Consider the following 21,756-nt stretch of genomic DNA (forward strand, 5'->3'; position numbering starts at 1 on the left):
TCGATGCTTGATGAAATAAAATCTAAAAAACATAGCTACAATTGATACATGTATACAAGCGTTTCAGTTTAAAATAATTAATAGAATCATACCTACAAACAGATATTTGTTCAAATGCAAAATATCCAACTCCAGCCAATGTGACTAATGTGCTCAAGCAATGAAGAAACAATTAGTCACATGTTTTGGGAGTGCACCATAATACAAGATCTTTGGTAAAAACTAAAGACCTATCTCCAGACTAAGGGTATACTTGTTAAACTTAATCTATTAACAGTTTAATTTGGAGTAAACATATCTACACATAGTAAATATAGCAGCACAAACTTTATTATTCTATTGATGAAATATTTCATTTTCTGTTCAAAATACCGACAAGCAATACCAAACTTTTGTAACTTTGAAAGGTACTTGCAAATACGTATAAATATCGAACGCGAAATAGCCGTCATGAAAAATAAATTAGATATTCATTTACATAAGTGGAATTTCTTATCATGAAAATAAAACAAACAACAACAACCAAACATGAAATACCAGTATGTCTCTCAGAAACCCCATTTTTACCCCCCGCCCCCGTTTTTATATAAACAAAAACATTAAAATTTTAGCTCAGCAATTCAATATCTAACATGGCAAGGTGTGACAATAAATAAGCTTATTTAACATAGATGAAACATTAAGTCATATGATAATTGAAAATATCCTGCGTATCTAATGTATCGTGTTTTGTATTGATATTGCTGTTGTATACATATTAATAAAAACAAAACAAAAAAACATATAACTAAGTGTACTACAAGTCAAACTCAGACACAACATTTATGCGAAAACGAAAGTAGAGTTCTTGGTTTTGGCAATGTTTTATACAGAGTGGAAAGAGTGTCAGCTCAGTATAATCATCATCATATTTAAATTAACATGATTGCCTGAACCACTTCGCCGAAAAAATATACATACGGAATTTCGTATTTTCCAAGCATGTTCGTAAAATTCCGCCTATTAAAAAGTATTAGTTTACTAGCTGAAATCTGAATGTTTCGTGTTTTTTCGGCTTTTACGGAAACATGTGCAGAACGGGGTTTACAAATGGTGATACACGGATTAAAATGCTGAATAATCATGATATAATAGTTAAAAATAACTCAGAACATTTATTTAGAAACTGAAAGTAAATTTACGAAAATTTAATGGTGCTGACTGTAATTTTTTTTCACTGAACATTGTAACGGCCAAAACAAAATTTTCTTTGGTCAAAATGACAATATACCGGACATGTCCGACTGTCTGACGGACATTCGCATTGTCTGGGTATTGAAAAAGAGAGAATTAAACAGCACTATGATCTTTAAATCATTATTACTTGCAATAATTGCAGCCAAATTTTTTTATGTGAACATATCTTTTACAGATAATTAAGTTATCTAATAAATGGTGTCAATGATGAAATATTAAATTATTTTGTTTCATCTATAAATGCATTTTAAAGACTAACTTGTACCATTACTTAAAAATGTCATAATTTCATGCAATCAAGGGTTTAAAAGACACTGGGATCAATCTGAATTGTATCACCCCTGCCATAAAAAAGACCTATCTGGATTAAAGAGCCGATAATTGATGTTCTGGTGTTTCATACACAGAAATATGGCAGGAATATCCTGTGTCATCAAGTCCAGGGTGACTGTTTTACTTTATGACCACCCCTCATAAAATGTTGTCAAAAAAAAAAGCTGAGACCGTCATTTCCGAAATGAATAGTGATCATGATCATCCATGATCATCCATACGCTTGCAAATTTGACAGACGAAAAATGTTTACCTGACATACTTTATGGCTGGAATCATGCTGGACATGTATCAGCTTCACAGCAAGTTTATTTATCATTTTCTCAGCTACATATCATTTCTATAGTTTGTCATCAAAATTTAATCTTAAAATAATTATAATCCTTATTTATTTCAATGTTTAAGTGATCTGACGTAATATATTTGATGATTTACGCATCAATTAATTTGAGGAATTCTCAGGGGATTTTCAATTCACAGCTGGTCATAATGGAATATCACACCTGTGATTGGCAGTATAAATAAATACCTAATTTTTTGAGACAATATTTGCCATGGAAATTTAATACTTTTAATACTGAGCTTTACTTTTATAAACTTCCTTGATATTGTTTCCTAAAAGACAGATGCAAAATTGAAATATTAAATTGACCCTTTGGAAATGCGGGCGATGCGTTTACATCCAAAAGTCTATATATAGAGTCGGCCATATGCGTATACATCCGCTAATGGGCAATGTCGGCCATACTCGTATACATGCGCTAAAGGGTTAAACGAAATGTAGCCTTCCAATGTAGCACATATATGATGTAATTTATCATGTGGTATACGCACACTGCAAGTGCTTGCTTAATAGTATAAAGCTTATTTTTGATTTATTTAATCAGAAGTCAATGACATGTCCCATATTACCCAATTGTTTTGGGGTCATTATACTTCATGATCTAGGTCAATGTCTGAGTTTCAAAATCTTTGTCTGCACAATTAATAATTCAGAAACAGTTTAACTTAAAGTCTTTGACCATTTCACTGATTTGACGGTCAGTAGTTCAGAAGTTAATATAATTTTTGGTGAAGTAAGTAACACATTTATTCTCAAAAAACATAAGCATATCCAGCACATGTTTGACTTAAATGCTCTGGTGGCTTAATGTTTAAGTCCTTTGTTTCAGTTTACTATGATGATCCATGTGGGTCTACGTGTGGAACATGCAAAGTCAACACCTTTGAATGCCAGGCAAACAAATGTGTATGTAAAGGGGGTACAATTCCAGATCCAGATGACTCAACAAATTGCAGTAAGTATATTGTATTCCTATTTTCATGGCCAGTGTGTTTGTCATCATCCATGGCAGATAGAAATAGGCAGACAATTGAATGGGCATTTTTATACCTTTGAGATCTTAGTATTGATCATGTTATTCTAATCCCGATTGACACAGGGTTCGAATTTAATTTTTATCTCACTAGAGCACGAAGTGCTCAAGGTGAGCTATTGTGATCGGTCTGGCGTCCATCCGTCCGTCAGTCCGTCTGTCAACAATTGCTTTAAAAACTTCTCTTCTGAAACTGCTTAACCATATTCAATGAAACTTCACAGGAAGCTTCCTTGGGTGACTATTTAAAAATACAAGGGGTCACGATTAATCAACAACAACAACAACAAAATGGCCGACTTCCTGTTTAGCTTTAAAAAACATCTCCTCTAAAACTACCTGTCCAAATTCCATCTACAAAAATACAACAAAGAGTCACAATTGATCAACAACAACAGCAACAACATCAAAAATGGCTAACTTCCTGTTTTGCTTTAAAAAACATCTCCTCTGAAACTACTGCTCCAAATTCAATGAAACTTTACAGGAAGCTGCCTTGGGTGACCCTCTACAAAAAGACAACAAGGGGTTATGATTGATCAACGAAAACAACAACAGCAACAACAACAAAATGGCCAACTTCCTATTTTGCTTTAAAAATATATATCTCCTCTAAAACTACCAGTCCAAATTCAATTAAACTTTACAGAAAGCTTCATTGGGTGACCCTCTAAAAAAATACACCAAAGATCATGATTGATCAACAACAACAACAACAACAACAAAATGTTAAAATCTGATAGTTTTGTAAAGTTTACTCTTGAAGCAAGGGCAGCAAGTCTTGCTTATATGGTCTCCCTTTTTGTTGGAGATTCCACTACTTTCTATTTTTAGTAACAAGGGAATAGATTTTAAATCTTATTAAGTCTTCAACATAGTCATTTAAAGGTAATAATTGTTCTTTTTTTAGGTTTATAGATTAAAATAATTATTATACACTTTATTCTTTAGAAGAAATTTCATTTTTACTTAATGATTAATTTAACTAGAAGCGCCGCAATGCGACAAAACCAGGTTTTTGTTATGGGCAATCAGAAATTATAGCCAATTAATTTGTTGTATGACTTGTTACCCAATAAAGTAAGAAAGTTTTGTTTTTCTATAAATCAACAGAAAAATTAACTTACCTTGTAAAATATTCTCAAAAAATCAGTTGTCTGCTTTTTGAAAAAAACCTTAAGTTTTTAACTTACACTCAACAAATCAAGTACCTTGACCTTCTTCCCCACCCTCAAAAGCAAGTTCAATCTGCAGCTTCATATGAGCTATATTCACACTAAGATTCATCACTATCCATCAATTCTAACTAAGTTGTTGGGCAGAAAAACATTTTTCTATTTTTAGGACAAGTAACCTTGACCCCACCTCCCAAGCTAGCTCTTCACATAGCTACCTTTGCTCTAAGTTTCATCAATATCTATCAATGCTAACTAAAGTTATTGGGCAGAAACCATTTTTCTATTTTTAGGAACAGTGACCTTGACCCCACCTCCCAAGCTAGCTCTTCACATAAGCTACCTTTGCTCTAAGTTTCATCAATATCTATCAATGCTAACTAAAGTTATTGGGCAGAAACCATTTTTCTATTTTTAGTAACAGTGACCTTTACCCGACCCCCCTCAAAAGAAATTCCAAGCTTGCTCTTCACATAAGCTACTAGTACCTACACACAAAATTTCGTCAATATCTATCAATCCTAACTAAAGTTATTGGGCAGAAATCATTTTTAACCAGGTTTTCAACGAAAACCGGGTTATAAGAATGAGGTTGTCGTTTGGGCGGGCGGGCGGGCGTTTGTCAAACATTGGTTTCTGTTCAATAACTTTAGTTAGCATTGACAGATATTGATGAAACTTGATGTGTAGGTAGCTTATGGGAAGAGCTAGCTTGGGATTGCTTTTGAGGGGGGTGGGGCTAAGGTCAAGGTCACTGTTACTAAAAATAGAAAAAATGGTTTCTGCCCAATAACTTTAATTAGCATTGATAGATATTGACGAAACTTGGTGTGTAAGTTGCTTATGTGAAGAGCTAGCTTGGGATTGCTTTTAAGTGGGGAGGGGCTAAGGTCAAGGTCACTATTACTTAAAATAGAAAAATGGTCGTGGTCACTGTTACTTAAAATAGAAAAATGGTTTCTGCCCAATAACTTTAGTTAGCATTGACAGATATTGATGAAACTTGGTGTGTAGGTAGCTTATGTGAAGAGCTAGCTTGGGATTGCTTTTGAGTGGGGTGGGGATAAGGTCAAGGTCGCCTGTTACTAAAAATAGAAAAATGGTTTCTGCCCAATAACTTTAGTTAGCATTGATAGATATTGATAAAACTTGGTGTGTAGGTAGCTTATGGGAAGACCTAGCTTGGGATTGCTTTTGAGGGGGTGGGGCTAAGGTCAAGGTCACTGTTACTAAAAATAGAAAAATGGTTTCTGCCCAATAGCTTTAGTTAGCATTGATAGATATTGACGAAACTTGGTGTGTAAGTTGCTTATGTGAAGAGCTAGCTTGGGATTGCTTTTAAGTGGGGAGGGGCTAAGGTCAAGGTCACTATTACTTAAAATAGAAAAATGGTCGAGGTCACTGTTACTTAAAATAGAAAAATGGTTTCTGCCCAATAACTTTAGTTAGCATTGACAGATATTGATGAAACTTGGTGTGTAGGTAGCTTATGTGAAGAGCTAGCTTGGGATTGCTTTTGAGTGGGGTGGGGATAAGGTCAAGGTCGCCTGTTACTAAAAATAGAAAAATGGTTTCTGCCCAATAACTTTAGTTAGCATTGATAGATGTTGATGAAACTTGGTGTGTAGGTAGCTTATGGGAAGAGCTAGCTTGGGATTGCTTTTAGGGGGTGGGGCTAAGGTCAAGGTCACTGTTACTAAAAATAGAAAAATGGTTTCTGCCCAATAACTTTAGTTAGCATTGATAGATATTGACGAAACCTTGGTGTGTAAGTTACTTATGTGAAGAGCTAGCTTGGGATTGCTTTTGAGTGGGGAGGGGCTAAGGTCAAGGTCACTATTACTTAAAATAGAAAAATGGTCAAGGTCACTGTTACTTAAAATAGAAAAATGGTTTTTGCCCAATAACTCAAGTTAGCATTGACAGATATTGATGGAACTTAGTGTGTAGGTAGCTTATGTGAAGAGCTAGCTTGGAATTGCTTTTGAGTGGGGAGGGGCTAAGGTCAAGGTCACTATTAGGCCTAAAAAAATGTTTTGTTAGGGTCAACCTTTTCAAAAATAGGTGGGGTAGGTAGGCTTTTTTTATTTTTTATTTTTTTTTTTATTTATTTGGCTTTATATAAGAATGTAATTTTCATCAATGGATAATGGTGTTAAAGTTTTCTTCTGTATAAGCATTTAAGGTTTTCAACTACAAAGTGAAAAGCAATTAAAAAAAAATAAAAAATAAATATTTTTTTTTTTTTTACTTTTTCATTTTTTTTTTCAAATTGACTATAAAAACGGTAGGGTCGGCGCCTATTCCGTAGGTAAGGTCGGGTAACCTGAACCAAATGTATTTTTTTTTTAGGCCTTGCTAATAATAGAAAAATGGTTTCCGCCCAATAACTTTAGTTAGGATTGACAGATATTGATGAAACTTGGTGTGTAGGTAGCATGTGAAGAGCTAGCTTGGGATTGCTTTTGAGTGGGGAGGGGCTACAGTCAATGTCACTGTTACTTGAAATAGAAAAATGTATTTTGCCAAATAACTTTTGATAGCATTGATAGATATTGATTAAACTTGGTGTGTGGGTAGCTTATGTAAAGAGCTAGCTTGGGATTGCTTTTGAGGGGGGTGGGGCTAAGGTCAAGGTCACTGTTACTAAAAATTTAAAAATGGTGTCCGCCCAATAACTTTAGTTAGCATTGACTCATATTGATAAAACTTGGTGTGTAGGTAGCTTATGTACAGAGCTAGCTTGGGATTGCTCTTGAGGTGCGTGGAGCTCCCTTCAACTCCCTCTTCCACATCAAAACGGACAGATTATTTCATTTTGGCTTCTTTTTTTGGAACTGATTGATGATCCCCATCAGCCGTCGGTGATTTTAAAATCAAGACGCGTATTTTTTGCTTGTCATCATTATACAGACTGTGTTTCGTTACGATTATCGCTAAATGGAAACGAAAGACCAGTCTAAAAAAATACATAGTAAGGAGTACCTGCCACATAGCTGTGCGCATAACGTAAATCTACATCATCAATTTCTGTGTGATTATAGGAAAACGAAAGTAGGCATTTCTAAAATTAGTTTTATATCTATTGTGCAGGAATTGATCACCGATTATGTTCATATCTATTTCTAGGATTGCATATTTTCTGCAAATTTTTGCGAGTGTCTTTAAATTCAGCTTGCATTTTTCAATTTTGGCTCGCATTTGGTGTGCAAGTGCTAAATTCGAACCCTGTTGACATGTTGCAGAACCACTCTATGAGTATTCATAACCAGTTCAATTAATTCTCCGGAATCCCAACTGGGATCCCGCTGGGAATCCTGAACTTTTATCCCGCATCATCCCGGTGGGATCCCGACTGGAATCCCAGTCAGGATTCTGGAGAATCCCGCTGGGAATCCTGAACTTTTATCCCAGTCGGGATTCCGGAGAATCCCGCTGGGAATCCTGAACTTTTATCCCACAACATACTGGTGGGATCCCGCTGCCATTTTGTCGGGATCCAACCGGGATGTTGCGGGATAAATGTTCAGGATTCCCAGCAGGATTGTCCGGGTTCAGCTTGAGGGTTCATGTGAAGGTTATGCAGGGATTTATGCAACAGACTAACCGCCATGGCATAAGGTACAGCCAGTGAACATTTATGCAAAAAGCTACAGAAACAAGCTCAGTAGCAAAAAGTTTAAACACATATGCCCGCTTTAGTGGCACTGGAGTAAAAATTGCATTACATCCTCCTTGCACACATACATGCCATATCCCCCGGAGGGGGAAAAAATCCCCCGGAATTTCGGTCCATCCCCCGGTCTCCCGGTGGGAGATGCAAATCCCCCGGAATTTAAAAAAAAAATGATTTTTTTTTTTAAACCTCCGCTTACGAGCCTGTTGTCACTGGTTTTATTACCCGATATTTGATCCGCGTGTTTACGGTAAGGAATTTGATGTGCTGTATTTTACATCTGGATTATCGATTGATGGTGTGTATACAGCCTTGCACAAACTGCCAATCAGTAGGGTACATGTTTTGATTGTTACACAGTGTGCCATAATAGCGCCTTTGATCTCTGCGTTATACGATCGAAAGGTCGCAATAAATTTGTATAGGTGTCACTAATTGTTACTTTGTTTTTAACCCTGTAAGGGTGTTGACATTAAATTACAAATGAAGATGTTAACACGCAACTATTGGACAATTTTCCGACGTGTGAAAATGTTACGGTATACTGTACTGTTTCTGATAATGATGGATTATTCTAAATTCATATCAGTACAGTCACCATCAAACTGAAACGCTGAGCGTTGTTTCAGCATATTGAGAAAAATTCAGACAGACTCAAGGTCAAGATTGACTTCAGAAACAATTCACAATCTGCTGAGTGTAAAGTTTAATGAACATAACATTTGCAGCTCATTTGTTCCTTCCAAGGACATGCTATATAAATCAACCAATTCATGCAATTAATTGTGCATGTGTTTGCTATTCTGATTGTCATGTGGACCTAGTGCTGTGAAGTGCCTAAAAATGAATTTTGTTAGTAGTGCTTACTTAGTTCTGTGAAGTGCCTAAAAATTCATTTTTTTAGTAGTGCTTTTTGTAAAAAAAATCTTTTTTAATCATTTAACATTTTATATAAATACAATGAAGTACATGCATAATATATTATGAATTGATGTTAGTTCAGTTGTCATTGCAATATTGAATGAATACTTTTATATAATTATGTGAATAAAATACAAAAAATTGATATTTCGTGAACTTATACTTTCGATATAAAATCCCCCGGAATACTTTCCAAATCACCCTAAATTTTAAGCCTTTTGACCAAATCTCATGGAATGGTCTCCAAAAAATATGGCATGTATGTGCACAGCACTTGACTAATTTGATACTGGATATTAAAACCAAGAAAAGTGCAGTGCAATGAACATCTAAAGATACATGGCTTCTTCACTAAATAGAAAAGAACACTGCATATCTTAATAATGTACATCACATAAAACATGCATATCTTTATATCGAAAGATAACAGTTAAAAAAAAAAGTTAAGAAAAGTACTGTAAAAAGTTAGTAAAAGTACTGTATATCAATCAACTGCAATTCGAAATTCAAAGGGGAGAGGGAGTAATTCCTGAAAAAAAGGTGACAGAGTTGTGATATGGTTAATGACAGGGAACAAATAAACTTTAAAAAAAGTTTGAAGTATTTATTCCTTATGTATTTAAGGATACAGTAAAATAAACAAAAAACAATTAAAACATGAAATTCTAAGTTTAAAAAGGAAATAATAGAGATATGAACCTGAGTATATGTGATGAAAGTGATACTAAGGAATAACTATTTAAAGTTAACAGAAAATGCCTGGAGAAATATAAAAAGTTAAAAGAAATGGTAATTTTTTACATGAGATTTTATTTCAAGTTTAACTAAAATGTAATATTTCTTAAAAATATAAGTGCCAGAGTAATATGAACCTTGATATAATTGATGTGGATGATCATATAAGGAAAAGCTATTTCAAGTTTGAAGTAAATCCATTCAAAAGATTCTAACACGCTTCACTTAACAGACTGGACAATGGAGTCCAATTTATTCTATATCATTTACTAACATCAAATCGTTGGCTTTTAAATTATATCACGTGACCATCCAATATGCATAGAATATAATTATCTGAGTGCGTTTGACCTTTTCCATGAAACGTCATTGATAAAAGCTGTTAACGCCAGAATTATCTGAATGAATTCTACTGAGAATGTTGAAACCATAATAATATACGGTCACATTTTTCATTTCCTCAATATAATTAGGATATAGAATAAACAGGTTATTAAACATTGAACAGGTACAATAGGGAATATATTTGGACAAGTAAACAGCTGGAGAAATCATATTAGACTCGACTAATGGCTTGTCCAGTATGGTTTCTCCAGCTGTGTACTTCCAAATATATTCCCTATTGTACAGTTCAATGTTAAATAACCTATAATTTTTATATGATATATGCACCAAGGTTTATACACAATATGACGTCAATAAACAAAATGACATCATGAAATTTACTAACTTTCACGTTCAATGTAGTTCAACAACAACTTTCATATAGTTATTGAACTTGACAGTTCATGAACATGATTTTTTCAAAATTTCATTCATGAACTAAGTTCATAAATAGTTAATGTTATTCGCAACAGGGTGATAATTTCATCATTACTACACGTCCATTTATAACAGTTGTATTTTTTTATGACACAATTAGAAAGAGCCATTGAATTGCTCATTTCAGTCCTTGACATTTACATCTAATCTCTGTAGACAGGTCCGTTTTTCTTATACACTTGATGAGGAAATGCAATAGCGAGAAGATTTTTTTGCAGTCATTCTTCTTCTGCTTGTTTTCTTTTTTAACTCTTGAAGCTTTTGTCTGAGACTTTGACATCCATCTTCCAACCTGAAAAATATAGTTTTTGATTGTTCTGCCAATATTTCCAATAACTAACGTATTTCCTATAACTAACGGCCAGTTGGTTATCAAATCAGTGCGAATGAAAATTTCAATATCGCAGGTATATAAATTAATAATAGCTTAATTTATTTGTTTGAACCAAAGTGCTCAAATTTATTCAGTCTGATTTTTTTTAAAGATTTTCTTAAGTGTTTGTCGTTACAAATAAAATCAACTCCCCACATCCACCATATTGTTTTCAAAATCAGAATGAAAATCTTACCATGTACTTTATGATATAGTCTACTCACTAATGATTTGGCAATTTACAGCTTTGAATGTTTTTCTCCTTCACTGGTTGATTCTTTTGTGGACTGATGATTTTTAGTTAGCTCCTTTAGGCTGGCTAAAACAGTTTAACAACATTTCACATTTCAGACACTAACCTATAATTTGCTTGCATAGTGGTTATTTAAAAGGTCAAGGGTCAGCAGCATTGCAAAAGCCCATGGAAGGACCAAAATTTCAAAATGTTAAAAAATCAATTTCTACCTAGTTTTGTCAACAGACTTTTCTGAATAAAAGTTTTTTTATCTGAAATATTTATCTTCTATTGTAAAATCTGTTAACTCCTTACTACCCCAAAAATGTCGCCAATAATATATGTTTCACTCCCCTAAAAGATCGTTCCTCAATACTATATAAAACATGGACTTTTCAAACGATTTAGTTTTTGACCTTTCCCACCCTCTTTTGCCTCACTGCTGGCCCTTTATGGCAATTGATCCTTTTTCTAGACAAAAATAGCTTACATACATTAAGAAACAAATATTATAGCTGTTAAAATATATCACAATGAAGTATGAGCTGTACGTTAGTCACAAACAATCATTAAACTTTGTTTTTACACAAACGTATATCATACATTTGTCGCGAAAATGTATTACAACAAAACATATTTGCTCATTACTTCAAAATGTTGCTATGTTATTTTAAACAATAATATCTGCGTAAAAGATCGTTAGAAAGGTTATTAAATTATACGCCTTACTTAATTCGCTTGAACTTACCTTGAATAAACGAAACAACACTTAGTTTATTTGGCGCATGTTTTCGACAAAAATGGCGGGTGTTTGAAACTACCCCGTCGGTGAAGAGCGTTTCGTCTTAAGTGCGTAACCGTTAGGATATAGCTACGTTAGAATATGGCTATTTTGTAAATATTTGAAGGTACAATATAAGAATAAATATAAGAAGGTACACTTAACATGTTTAACAAATAATTAACCAGTGTTGACCACAGGTCCTCGTCACATTGCCCGGATACAGTAATATTCATATCTTATTATTATTTTTTTTTTTTTTTTAGATAAATAATAAAAAAATAAAAAAATTATAAAAAGGAAGTCTTAAGAATTCTTTGGCTTTGTTAGGATTGTCAATTCCAAAGAATTCCAATATATTGCAAATGAAAAACATTAAAAATTACTAAGAAATCTTAGGAATTGAGTTTACTAGTAAATTATGTATTGATAAAACAAACACTTTACTAGTAAATTATGTATTCATAAAACCAGGGCTCTCGCGAGGGGGCGACTTGGGCGAAGGGGTCGCCTAAAACTCCCAGACTTCGCCCATTTGTATCATCAAAGCGACATTGACTTTGCTGAAATTATAACACATTGTAAATCTGTCAATCAGCTAGTATTTGGCCACTGTCCCATTAGTCAAGACATCGCAATTAGCCATTCATAAAATTTGGTAATCTCCTAATCATATAATTGGGCAATGTCATCCATTTACCAAAACATTGCTGGTAGGCGGAGCTATTTAAAGTTAACCAATCAGAATGTACATTGAGAAGACCGTGATAAAATGATATACGTTCGTTAAAATGAGATAGAAAAGGTGACATAATGATGAAAAATCGTGTCAAGCATTAATGAAGTTAAAAAGTAATTGATATATTATTATTCCATCGATTTCCCCCACAACACAAACTACACTCTCACGCAACATTGTGCCAACAAGAGTGACTTAGTATAAGTTATCATTTATGATAACTTAACTTTCTTCACAATCATTGTAAAATATATAATGTTTAAACTAACTTTGACAAAGTTCTGAACACAGACCATTGATAGAAATAAATGTTGAATTTTAACACATTTATTATTTAATTAATTACAAATTAATACAAAGGGAAATTTTGAGTTATTAATTTTCGAAGAAATATGATATTCATAGATACCATGTTTTCCATACTTAGAGCACTCCAAAATTAGTAGGACACTGTCAGATCATTGCATAAAATGTGACCTAATATGGCACTCAGTTGTGAGTGTACTGTCATGACGTCTTTTCCTGATTCTTGAGCAATTTATTTTGGTTCTATATGATGAAACGAATGATGTCAAGACGTCCTTTTGAAATCCAGATTGCACCTTTTTAGCTCGACTATTCGAAGAATAGGTGGGCTATACTACTCGCCCCAGCGTCGGCGTTGGCGTCCAGTTAAAGTTTTAGGGCAAGTTGGGATTTTCACTTATAAGTCCAATACCCTACATTCAATTGACTTAATACTTCAGGGCCATCACATGATGAGGTTAGATAACTCCATATTATTCTTTACACAGATTATGGCCCCTGATTGACTATGGAACTTAGGTTAAAGTTTAAGGGCAAGTTGGAATATTTATTAATAACTTCTATATCCTTTGTTCAATTGACTAAATACTTCACACAGTTGTTCAGGACCATCACACAATGAGGTTACATAACTCCATATTATCCTAAATACAAGTTATGGCCCCTGATTGAATAAGGTTAAAGTTTTAGGGCAGGTTGAAGTTTTAGGGCAAGTTGGGATTTTCACTTAAAACTCCAATACCATTCATTCAATTGACTTAATACTTCACACAGATGTTCAGAGCCATCACATAATGAGGTTAGATAACTCCATATCATCTTTTATACAAATTATGGCCCCTGATTGACTATGGAACTTAGGTTAAAGTTTTAGGGCAGGAGGGGATATTGTTTAATAACTTCTATACCCTTCATTCAATTGACTGTATACTTCACACCATTGTTCAGGACCATCACCCAATGAGGTTACATAACTCCAATACCATTCATTCAAGTTATGGCCCCTGATTGACTTAGGTTAAAGTTTTAGGCAAGTAAAAGTTAAGGGCAAGTTGGGATTTTAATAAAAAAAACTTCTATACCGTTCATTAAATGCACTTAATAAAATTCAAAATTATTTACGACCATCTTACAACAAGAAACATAACTCCGTTTTAAGCCTAAATACAAATTATGGCCCTTGATTTTTTTTATTTCATTTGAAAGGCATATTTGTATATTCTTAACCACATTTTCATAATGGGAAATCAATTTATTTGAATGACTTGCGTCATTGTGGCGGTCTGGTGGGAGGGCAGCATCAAAGTCACCTTATGTATCGAATAATTTTAGTTAGGTTTGACATAAAGAGACCAAACTTGGTATTATTACATCGTTATTGTATTCTAAGTCAAAGTGGCGTAGTCGAGCGCGCTGTCTTACGACGGCTCTTGTTTCTTAAAATATCTTATTTCTGCATACTTATTTTTATAAGAATATGTTTAAAAAAAAGTAATATGTAATAAAAAAAAAGTGTTAATATGCAAGTATTATTCAGAATTAATAAATATCATTAGTTTCACATTTCTAGGTGTAGTTCATTTTATTATGGTTATTGAAAAATACTGGTATTGTGACATTCAACACAGTGAATTTTCAGTGTGGTGTGAAAACAGTTTTATTAAGAAAACAACTTCATTGATGATTTTAAGTTTTATAAAATGTGATTGGTAAATTTCAATTAAACCATAGTCTTTCTTTATTTGAAAATAAAAACATGATTTGATATTATTTTAAAGATTTAAAAGTTTCTATCATGTCATTAAAAGCATATTTTGCTTGACATCATTTTGGGTGTGCCACATATCTTGCTTATCACATTCAAATTTAAGAAAATCTTGAAACAACACCTCTTGAGGAACCTGCTACATCAATTTTGATGGAACTTGCAGGAAGTTTCCTGACATTGACTTTAACCTAACATGTTTCAAGAACTTTGATAAGTCAGAAAACTAGGTCAGTAGGTCAGATTTAAGTAAAAACCTTTATACAGCTTGTTATAGTTGGACAGAAGATTCATTTAATCAATCAAGTCTCTTAAATGCTGAAAAGCGTTTTGTAGCACATTCAAACCATCCATTTTGTTTTAATAGGGGGGGGGGGATACAATTATAATTTAGATGCTTAATTGGGATCCTGCAATTTATTTAACACCGCTTAACTGATTATGATGTCAATAGCTAAAGGTCACGGTGCTATTTAGCTGTCAAATGGTTTCCAATCAAATAATCTCAAATTAACTAAGTGTTATTTAAAACATCAAAAGAACATTGCCATTATACTTAAAAGACAAATACTTGTACATTTAATGGGCTGGTTGGAAGCATACATTAGAAACCAATGATCTCTGTGCATCTTTTTTGGACGGTGCCCGCTCAGGGCAGCGTTCATAGTAGGGGCAATCTGCTGAAAAGTTACAAACCGATTTACCGCCTGTCTCGGTCGAAGAAAGAGTGCGGTTTTTCAATGCTTAAAAACACCAGTAATATTCAATAGCTTACAAGAACATTAATAATTATGCAATAAACCTATAGTTCTAAAGCACAAAGGATATGTTTAAAATACATTACTTAAGAATGCATGATTTATTTTATCTTGATTTGTTCCTGCGCGAGCTGACCGTTAAATTTAATGACATTGGACTTTTTCCTTTTTTGGCATCAACCAAATTACTTGCTAGAATAAATCCGGACTCCAAGCTTCACTAGAATAAGGGCCAGTTTTATTAAACTCCGTACGAAGTCTGTTTTGCTTACGAACTTCGTACGATGTATCTCAGGCTGTTTAGCCGTTTTATTAAGAATTTCGTACGAACAAGCACCTGTTTCTTCGTAGATCTTCGAAAATTTCTACGAAAGCTCTTAGGGTGGCGAACGAACTTCGTAGACTAAAAAATGGCCGCCACAACAACAGAAATATTCTATATTGGCGATCTTTCATTTATTATGGCGTATTTTAACAAAACCAACTGCCAATTTCAAGACAGAAGACGACTCTGTGGAATCTGCAACCCGGTGAGTAAATTAACCGTTTTGACTAAATTTTCAGGGGACGCAACCTGGCGCCAACTGTCAAAATGTTTTGAAGAACAAAATGCTCTTATTTCGATGCATTTCAGGATTTTTGTTGTGATAAGAACACTGGAATATAGACTGAAATACTATCCAACCATTAGACTCATGGTATTTGAATTTTACGGTGTTCTAAGTTAAACAAACAAGCTAAAAACAGACTGATTTTATGACAGTGTTTACACTGATCTGTCATTTCATCTGTCAAAGTTTTTATCATTTTTCAATAACTTGCTTTGACTTATATTTACAAGATTATCATGTCTCTAATAGTGTTCAGAAATTCTAAATCAACATTGAAGCTTATAAATTTAAAAGTTGCCTGGGAGTGGGGATGCGGGGGGTGGGATGGGTCAAAAAGTATTTTTTTTTAAATATCCAGAGCAGCCAGAAGGTAAGCATAAGCTCTATTGGTCACAGTTGGGAGACTTGTTTGTCCCAAACTACATTTTTTTTTAATTTTCTTGCGGTTCTGAAAACATTGCAGCTAGTAATGGGACTTGGACTGGGGACTCCCTGTTTGCAAGTTTGTGCTCTATCAACTTGGCTCACAGGCCCTTAGAACTTAAAATAACTTAAAGCTTGCAGTTGAATTGTTCAACTGCAACGACAAACTGTTCCTGATAACTTAATTTGCAAACAATCTGACCTTTGTGGGTTAGTACTGGGACACACTCATGATATAAGTACGGTAAACCTGGGTGCAAAAGTGGGACAGGTTCAGATCTTGAACCTCACGACTGATGACTACTTGAGCTCAAGCAATGGCTTTATTAAAACAGAAACCACCTTGCATTTAAAGAAAAATGTCAACCATATTTTAAGCTTCAGAAAGAAAACAGCCTGTTTATAAATAAATAGATTATTCATTTTTATGCCCCCGAAGGTGGGCATATTAAAATCGCACCGTCCGTCCGTCCGTCCCTCCGTCCGGCTCTGTAACTTTCTCTTGTATGGACAGATTTTAAAATAACTTGCCACATGTGTTCCACATACCAAGACGACGTGTGGCGTGCAAGACTCGTGTCCCTACCTCAAAGGTCAAGGTCACACTTAGTGTTTATTCACAATGGAGTGCTGCATATAAGGACATAGAGTTTAGGTTGTCGTGTCCGGGCTGTAACTTTCTCTTGTATGGACAGATTTTAAAATAACTTGCCACATGTGTACCACATACCAAGACGACGTGTCGCGTGCAAGACCCGGGTCCCTACCTCAAAGGTCAAGGTCACACTTAGTGTTTATTCACCATAGAGTGCTGCATATAAGCATAGAGTATAGGTTGTTGTGTCCGGGCTGTAACTTTCCCTTGTATGGACAGATTTTAAAATAACTTGCCACATGTGTACCACATACCAAGACGACGTGTCGCGTGCAAGACCCGTGTCCCTACCTCAAAGGTCAAGGTCACACTTAGTGTTTATTCACAATGGAGTGCTGCATATAAGGACATAGAGTATAGGTTGTCGTGTCCGGGCTGTAACTTTCCCTTGTATGGACAGATTTTAAAATAACTTGCCAAATGTGTTCCACATTCCAAGACGACGTGTCGCGTGCAAAACCTGTGTCCCTACCTCAAAGGTCAAGGTCACACTTAGTGTTTATTCAAAATGGAGTGCTGCATATAAGGACATAGAGTATAGGTTGTCGTGTCCGGGCTGTAACTTTCCCTTGTATGGACAGATTTTAAAATAACTTGCCACATGTGTTCCATATACCAAGATGACGTGTCGCGTGCAAAACCCGTGTCCCTACCTCAAAGGTCAAGGTCACACTTAGTGTTTATTCACAATGGAGTGCTGCATATAAGGACTTAGAGTATAGGTTGTCGTGTCCGGGCTGTAACTTTCTCTTGTATGGACAGATTTTAAAATAACTTGCCACATGTGTTCCACATACCAAGACGACTTGTCGCGTGCAAGACCCGTGTCCCTACCTCAAAGGTCAAGGTCACACATAGTGTTTATTCACAATGGAGTGCTGCATATAAGGACATAGAGTATAGGTTGTCGTGTCCGTGCTGTAACTTTCCCTTGTATGGACAGATTTTAAAATAACTTGCCACATGTGTTCCACATACCAAGACGACGTGTCGCGTGCAAGACCCGTGTCCCTACCTCAAAGGTCAAGGTCACACTTAGTGTTTATTCACAATGGAGTGCTGCATACAAGGACATAGGGTATAGGTTGTAGTGTCCGGGCTGTTACTTTCCCTTGTATGGACAGATTTTAAAATCACTTGCTACATGTGTTCCACATACGAAGACGACATGTCGTGTGCAAGACCCGTGTCCCTACCTCAAAGGTCAAGGTCACACTTAGTGTTTATTCACAATGGAGTGCTGCATACAAGGACATAGGGTATAGGTTGTAGTGTCCGGGCTGTTACTTTCCCTTGTATGGACAGATTTTAAAATCACTTGCTACATGTGTTCCACATACGAAGACGACGTGTCGTGTGCAAGACCCGTGTCCCTACCTCTAAGGTGAAAGATACACTAAGTGTTTATTCACAAGGGAATTCTGAATATAAGGACATAACAGTGTAGGTTGTCAAGTATGGGTGGTATTTTTTTATGTTCAGAGGAAATTTAAAATAACTTGCCATATGTATTTGACACACAAAGGCAAGATCAACTTTTCATGTACTGACCTTGTTCGTAGGTCAATGTCACATTCGGGGGCATTCGTCACATACTGTGACAGCTCTTGTTTATTTCAGATCTTGACATGGATCCAAGATGCTGGTAACTAGGCAGGACGGATTGTTACACAGAACTGCAGGTTTTTGGATGGGTAACCAAATTTCCATATTTCCGGTTTACTTGTGTTATTTATAAGCAAGATAAAAGTAAATACACCGCAAGAGCGAATCAAGTGGAAATCGTGCATTATGCATTATTTACAGTCAGTTTGTAGCATTTTTTTTTACCAAATCTCAATTTAATACAAACTTTTAAGCTTATCATGCATATAGTTTGATGCACATTCTATAATTATAATATTAAAGATGTGCAGCATATATATGGAATGATCCACATCACTGGATACTGTATATATGTAACATTGCATGTGAAAATGCATAGCAACAAGTGATATAAGACTGCTGAAAAAATCACATTGCAAGTTTTCATATTTATTTTCAAAAATTGTTTTATGCATTTTTGCGACAGAAATATGAAAAACTGCGATAAAATATTTTGTCAGCATTCTCGTATCGCTGGTTTTCAGATGTTTACACAAAATTTGCTCATTTCTGGACAAAAGATAAAATATTATTAAAACTGTTAATCTGTAAGAGTGCGGCCGTAAAGAAAACAAATGAAATAAAAAGGGTTTTTAATGATTTCTAGCAGATAAGTCTGTTGTCAAAGAACCAAATTCAAGGTATCATTATAGCCATCTGTCATGTCAGAGACAATACACTAATGTTATTGTATTATATGTGTATATGATGTATAGGTCCTAATTATTAGGTCTATAAATCCGGCTTTAAGTGATTTTGAGTTGTGCCCTTTATTTAACTGAGAAAACAACTGATGTTTTATTATACGTATTTTACAAGTGGCTCTGTGAAATATTCTGTGACTGTTAAAAGGTGTAAATTTAAAATATTTTGTATATGTACTCAATTTTTTTTTTATCATTGTTTTTTTGCTCTTAAATAATTTTTGTTTTTCGTTTCAGAGACTCAGCGCCATGTCACAAATACTTCAGAGCCTAGAATGAAAGTTCCGAAAGAGCAATAGACTTTCAAATCTCTACAAAATTCATCTTAACTGTTTTTCAAGGTGATACTTGAGACTACCAAAGACTTTTCAAGGACAGAATTCACAAAACAGTTTATGCCACCATCTCATATCAAAGGATTGTGCTTGAGTTGAACAGCCTTCAAACAGAAACTGTTTCAAAACCTTCAATGGATTCATTCGGATTCAGTTTACCCTTCTGAGCAACTATTTACATCAATTCAACATTGTAAATTGTTTAAACTTGAAAATTCTGTCTTCGTGCAATTCACATGAATCTATTTACTGTGGACTTTGATGTTGACTCTATACAGGAAGAAGAGACCATCTTTATACATGCTGGCATATCTTTTAAAAAGGAAACAAATATTATAACCAACATACTACACTGTTATGTCATCCAAGGACTCAGCTACTGACTCAATTTATAAATACTTCAAAGGAAAAATGTCTCTGTCAATGTAATTACTGCTGTGCATAATAAGACATTTTTTATTATGCGCCCCTTCGAAGAAGAGGGGTATATTGCTTTGCAAATGTCGGTCGGTCGGTCGGTACCGTCTACCGTCTGTAGACCAAAGCTTGTCCGAGTGATAACTCAACAATTCCTGGACGTATGGTCATCAAACTTGACATGAAGGTTGGGCCTGACCAGTAGATCATTTTAGGGCTCATCGGGTCAAAGGTCAAGGTCACAGTGACATTGAATGGTAAATTAATTTTAAAGCTTGTCCGAGTGATAACTCAACAATGCCTAGACCTTTCGTCATCAAACTTGATATGAAAGTTTGGCCTCACCAGTAGATGACCCCTATTGGTTTTGGGGATCATCGAGCCAAAGATCAAGGTCACAGTGACCTTGAATGGTAAAAGGTTGTCCAAGTGATAAATCAACAATGCCTGCCCCCATGGCCCTCAAACTTGACTCGGAGGTTGGGCCTTACCAGTAGATGACCCCTATTGATTTTAGGAATCAAAGGTCAAGGTCAAAGTGATCTTGAAAGCAAACTCGACAATCCCTGGACCAATCATGCCATTCAGTCTGAATGGTCATCAAACATGACATAAAGGTTGGGCCTGACCAGTAGATGACCCCTCTTGACTTTGAGGGTCATCAAGCCAAGGTCAAGGTCACAATAACCTTTAATGCAAAAAAAGATAACAAATCCGTTCTCAGGGATATCTCAACAATGCCTGAACCTATGATCATCAAACTTGACATGGAAGTTGGTCCTGACAAGGAGATGATGCTTATTGATTTTAGGAGTCATTGGGTCAAAGGACAAGTTCACAGTGACCTTGAATGTGAAAATGTTTCGAGTGATAACTTGACAATACCTGTACCCATGGCCCTCAAATCTGACTTGGAGTTGTGTCTGGCCTGTAGATGAGTCCCTTTCATTTTAGGGGTCATTGGGTCAAACATCAAGGTCTCAGTGACATTGATTGAAAAAAGCTTGTCTGTGTGATAACATGTCAATGCCTTAAGCCATGTCCCTCAAACTTGACATTTAGATTTTTGTAGTCCAGCTGATGACTCATGGATTTTGAGGTCATAGAGTCAAGGGTCATGGTCATAACACACTCTATCCTCACACTTTGAATGGTCATAATTTTAAAACTGCCTCAACGGCATCCAATGTCAGTGACTAATCAGCTGTCATTTCGGTCCATGCTTATTTCATTCAATTGTTCATATAATCCTGACAACATGGCGCTCAGGTTTGGGCATAATGTTTGACAAACATCTCTTGTTGATACTTGGCTCATTTCTTACATGTAGCTGTATCATTTTGGGCAACTTCTCAATTATTTTGTTTAAGACATTTTTCATCCAGCTCATCTAAGCCTAAGTTAGTGTTCATGTTAACTTTTATGACTGCCTGTTTATTGTACTTTTTATAAATTATTTTTAATGACTTTTTCTCAAGAACCATTTGGCTGAGTATGTCTCCTCCTGAAATAGACTAATTCTTTTAGCTCCAGTTGTCTGTCTGTCTGTCTGTAACAAATTGTGTCTGCTCCATGTCTCTTTAACCTTTTGAAGGATTTGATATAACTTCCCACAAATGTACACCATATTGAGAGGAAGCGTTTATTATTATAACTGTTGAGCAGTTTCTGAACTTGACTGTATTATATCTTGCATGTACCTCAAGCTGTTAAGTGAACAATATAACATTGACCAA

At 35.1% G+C, this 21,756-nt stretch overlaps 1 protein-coding gene across 9 annotated transcripts in view; it reads left to right on the forward strand.

Moving 5' to 3' along the window:
• Positions 1-21,756, forward strand: part of LOC128234262 (mucin-5AC-like) — a 141,779-nt gene that overhangs the window by 39,359 nt on the left and 80,664 nt on the right. For all 9 annotated transcript variants that reach the window (XM_052948383.1, XM_052948387.1, XM_052948389.1 and 6 more), the window contains exon 4: positions 2,742-2,867. In XM_052948383.1, the coding sequence (XP_052804343.1) occupies positions 2,742-2,867 (126 nt within the window). The remainder of the gene's footprint in view (positions 1-2,741; positions 2,868-21,756) is intronic.

Source organism: Mya arenaria, chromosome 5, assembly GCF_026914265.1.
Source record: "Mya arenaria isolate MELC-2E11 chromosome 5, ASM2691426v1".
NCBI classification, from domain to species: Eukaryota; Metazoa; Mollusca; class Bivalvia; order Myida; family Myidae; genus Mya; species Mya arenaria.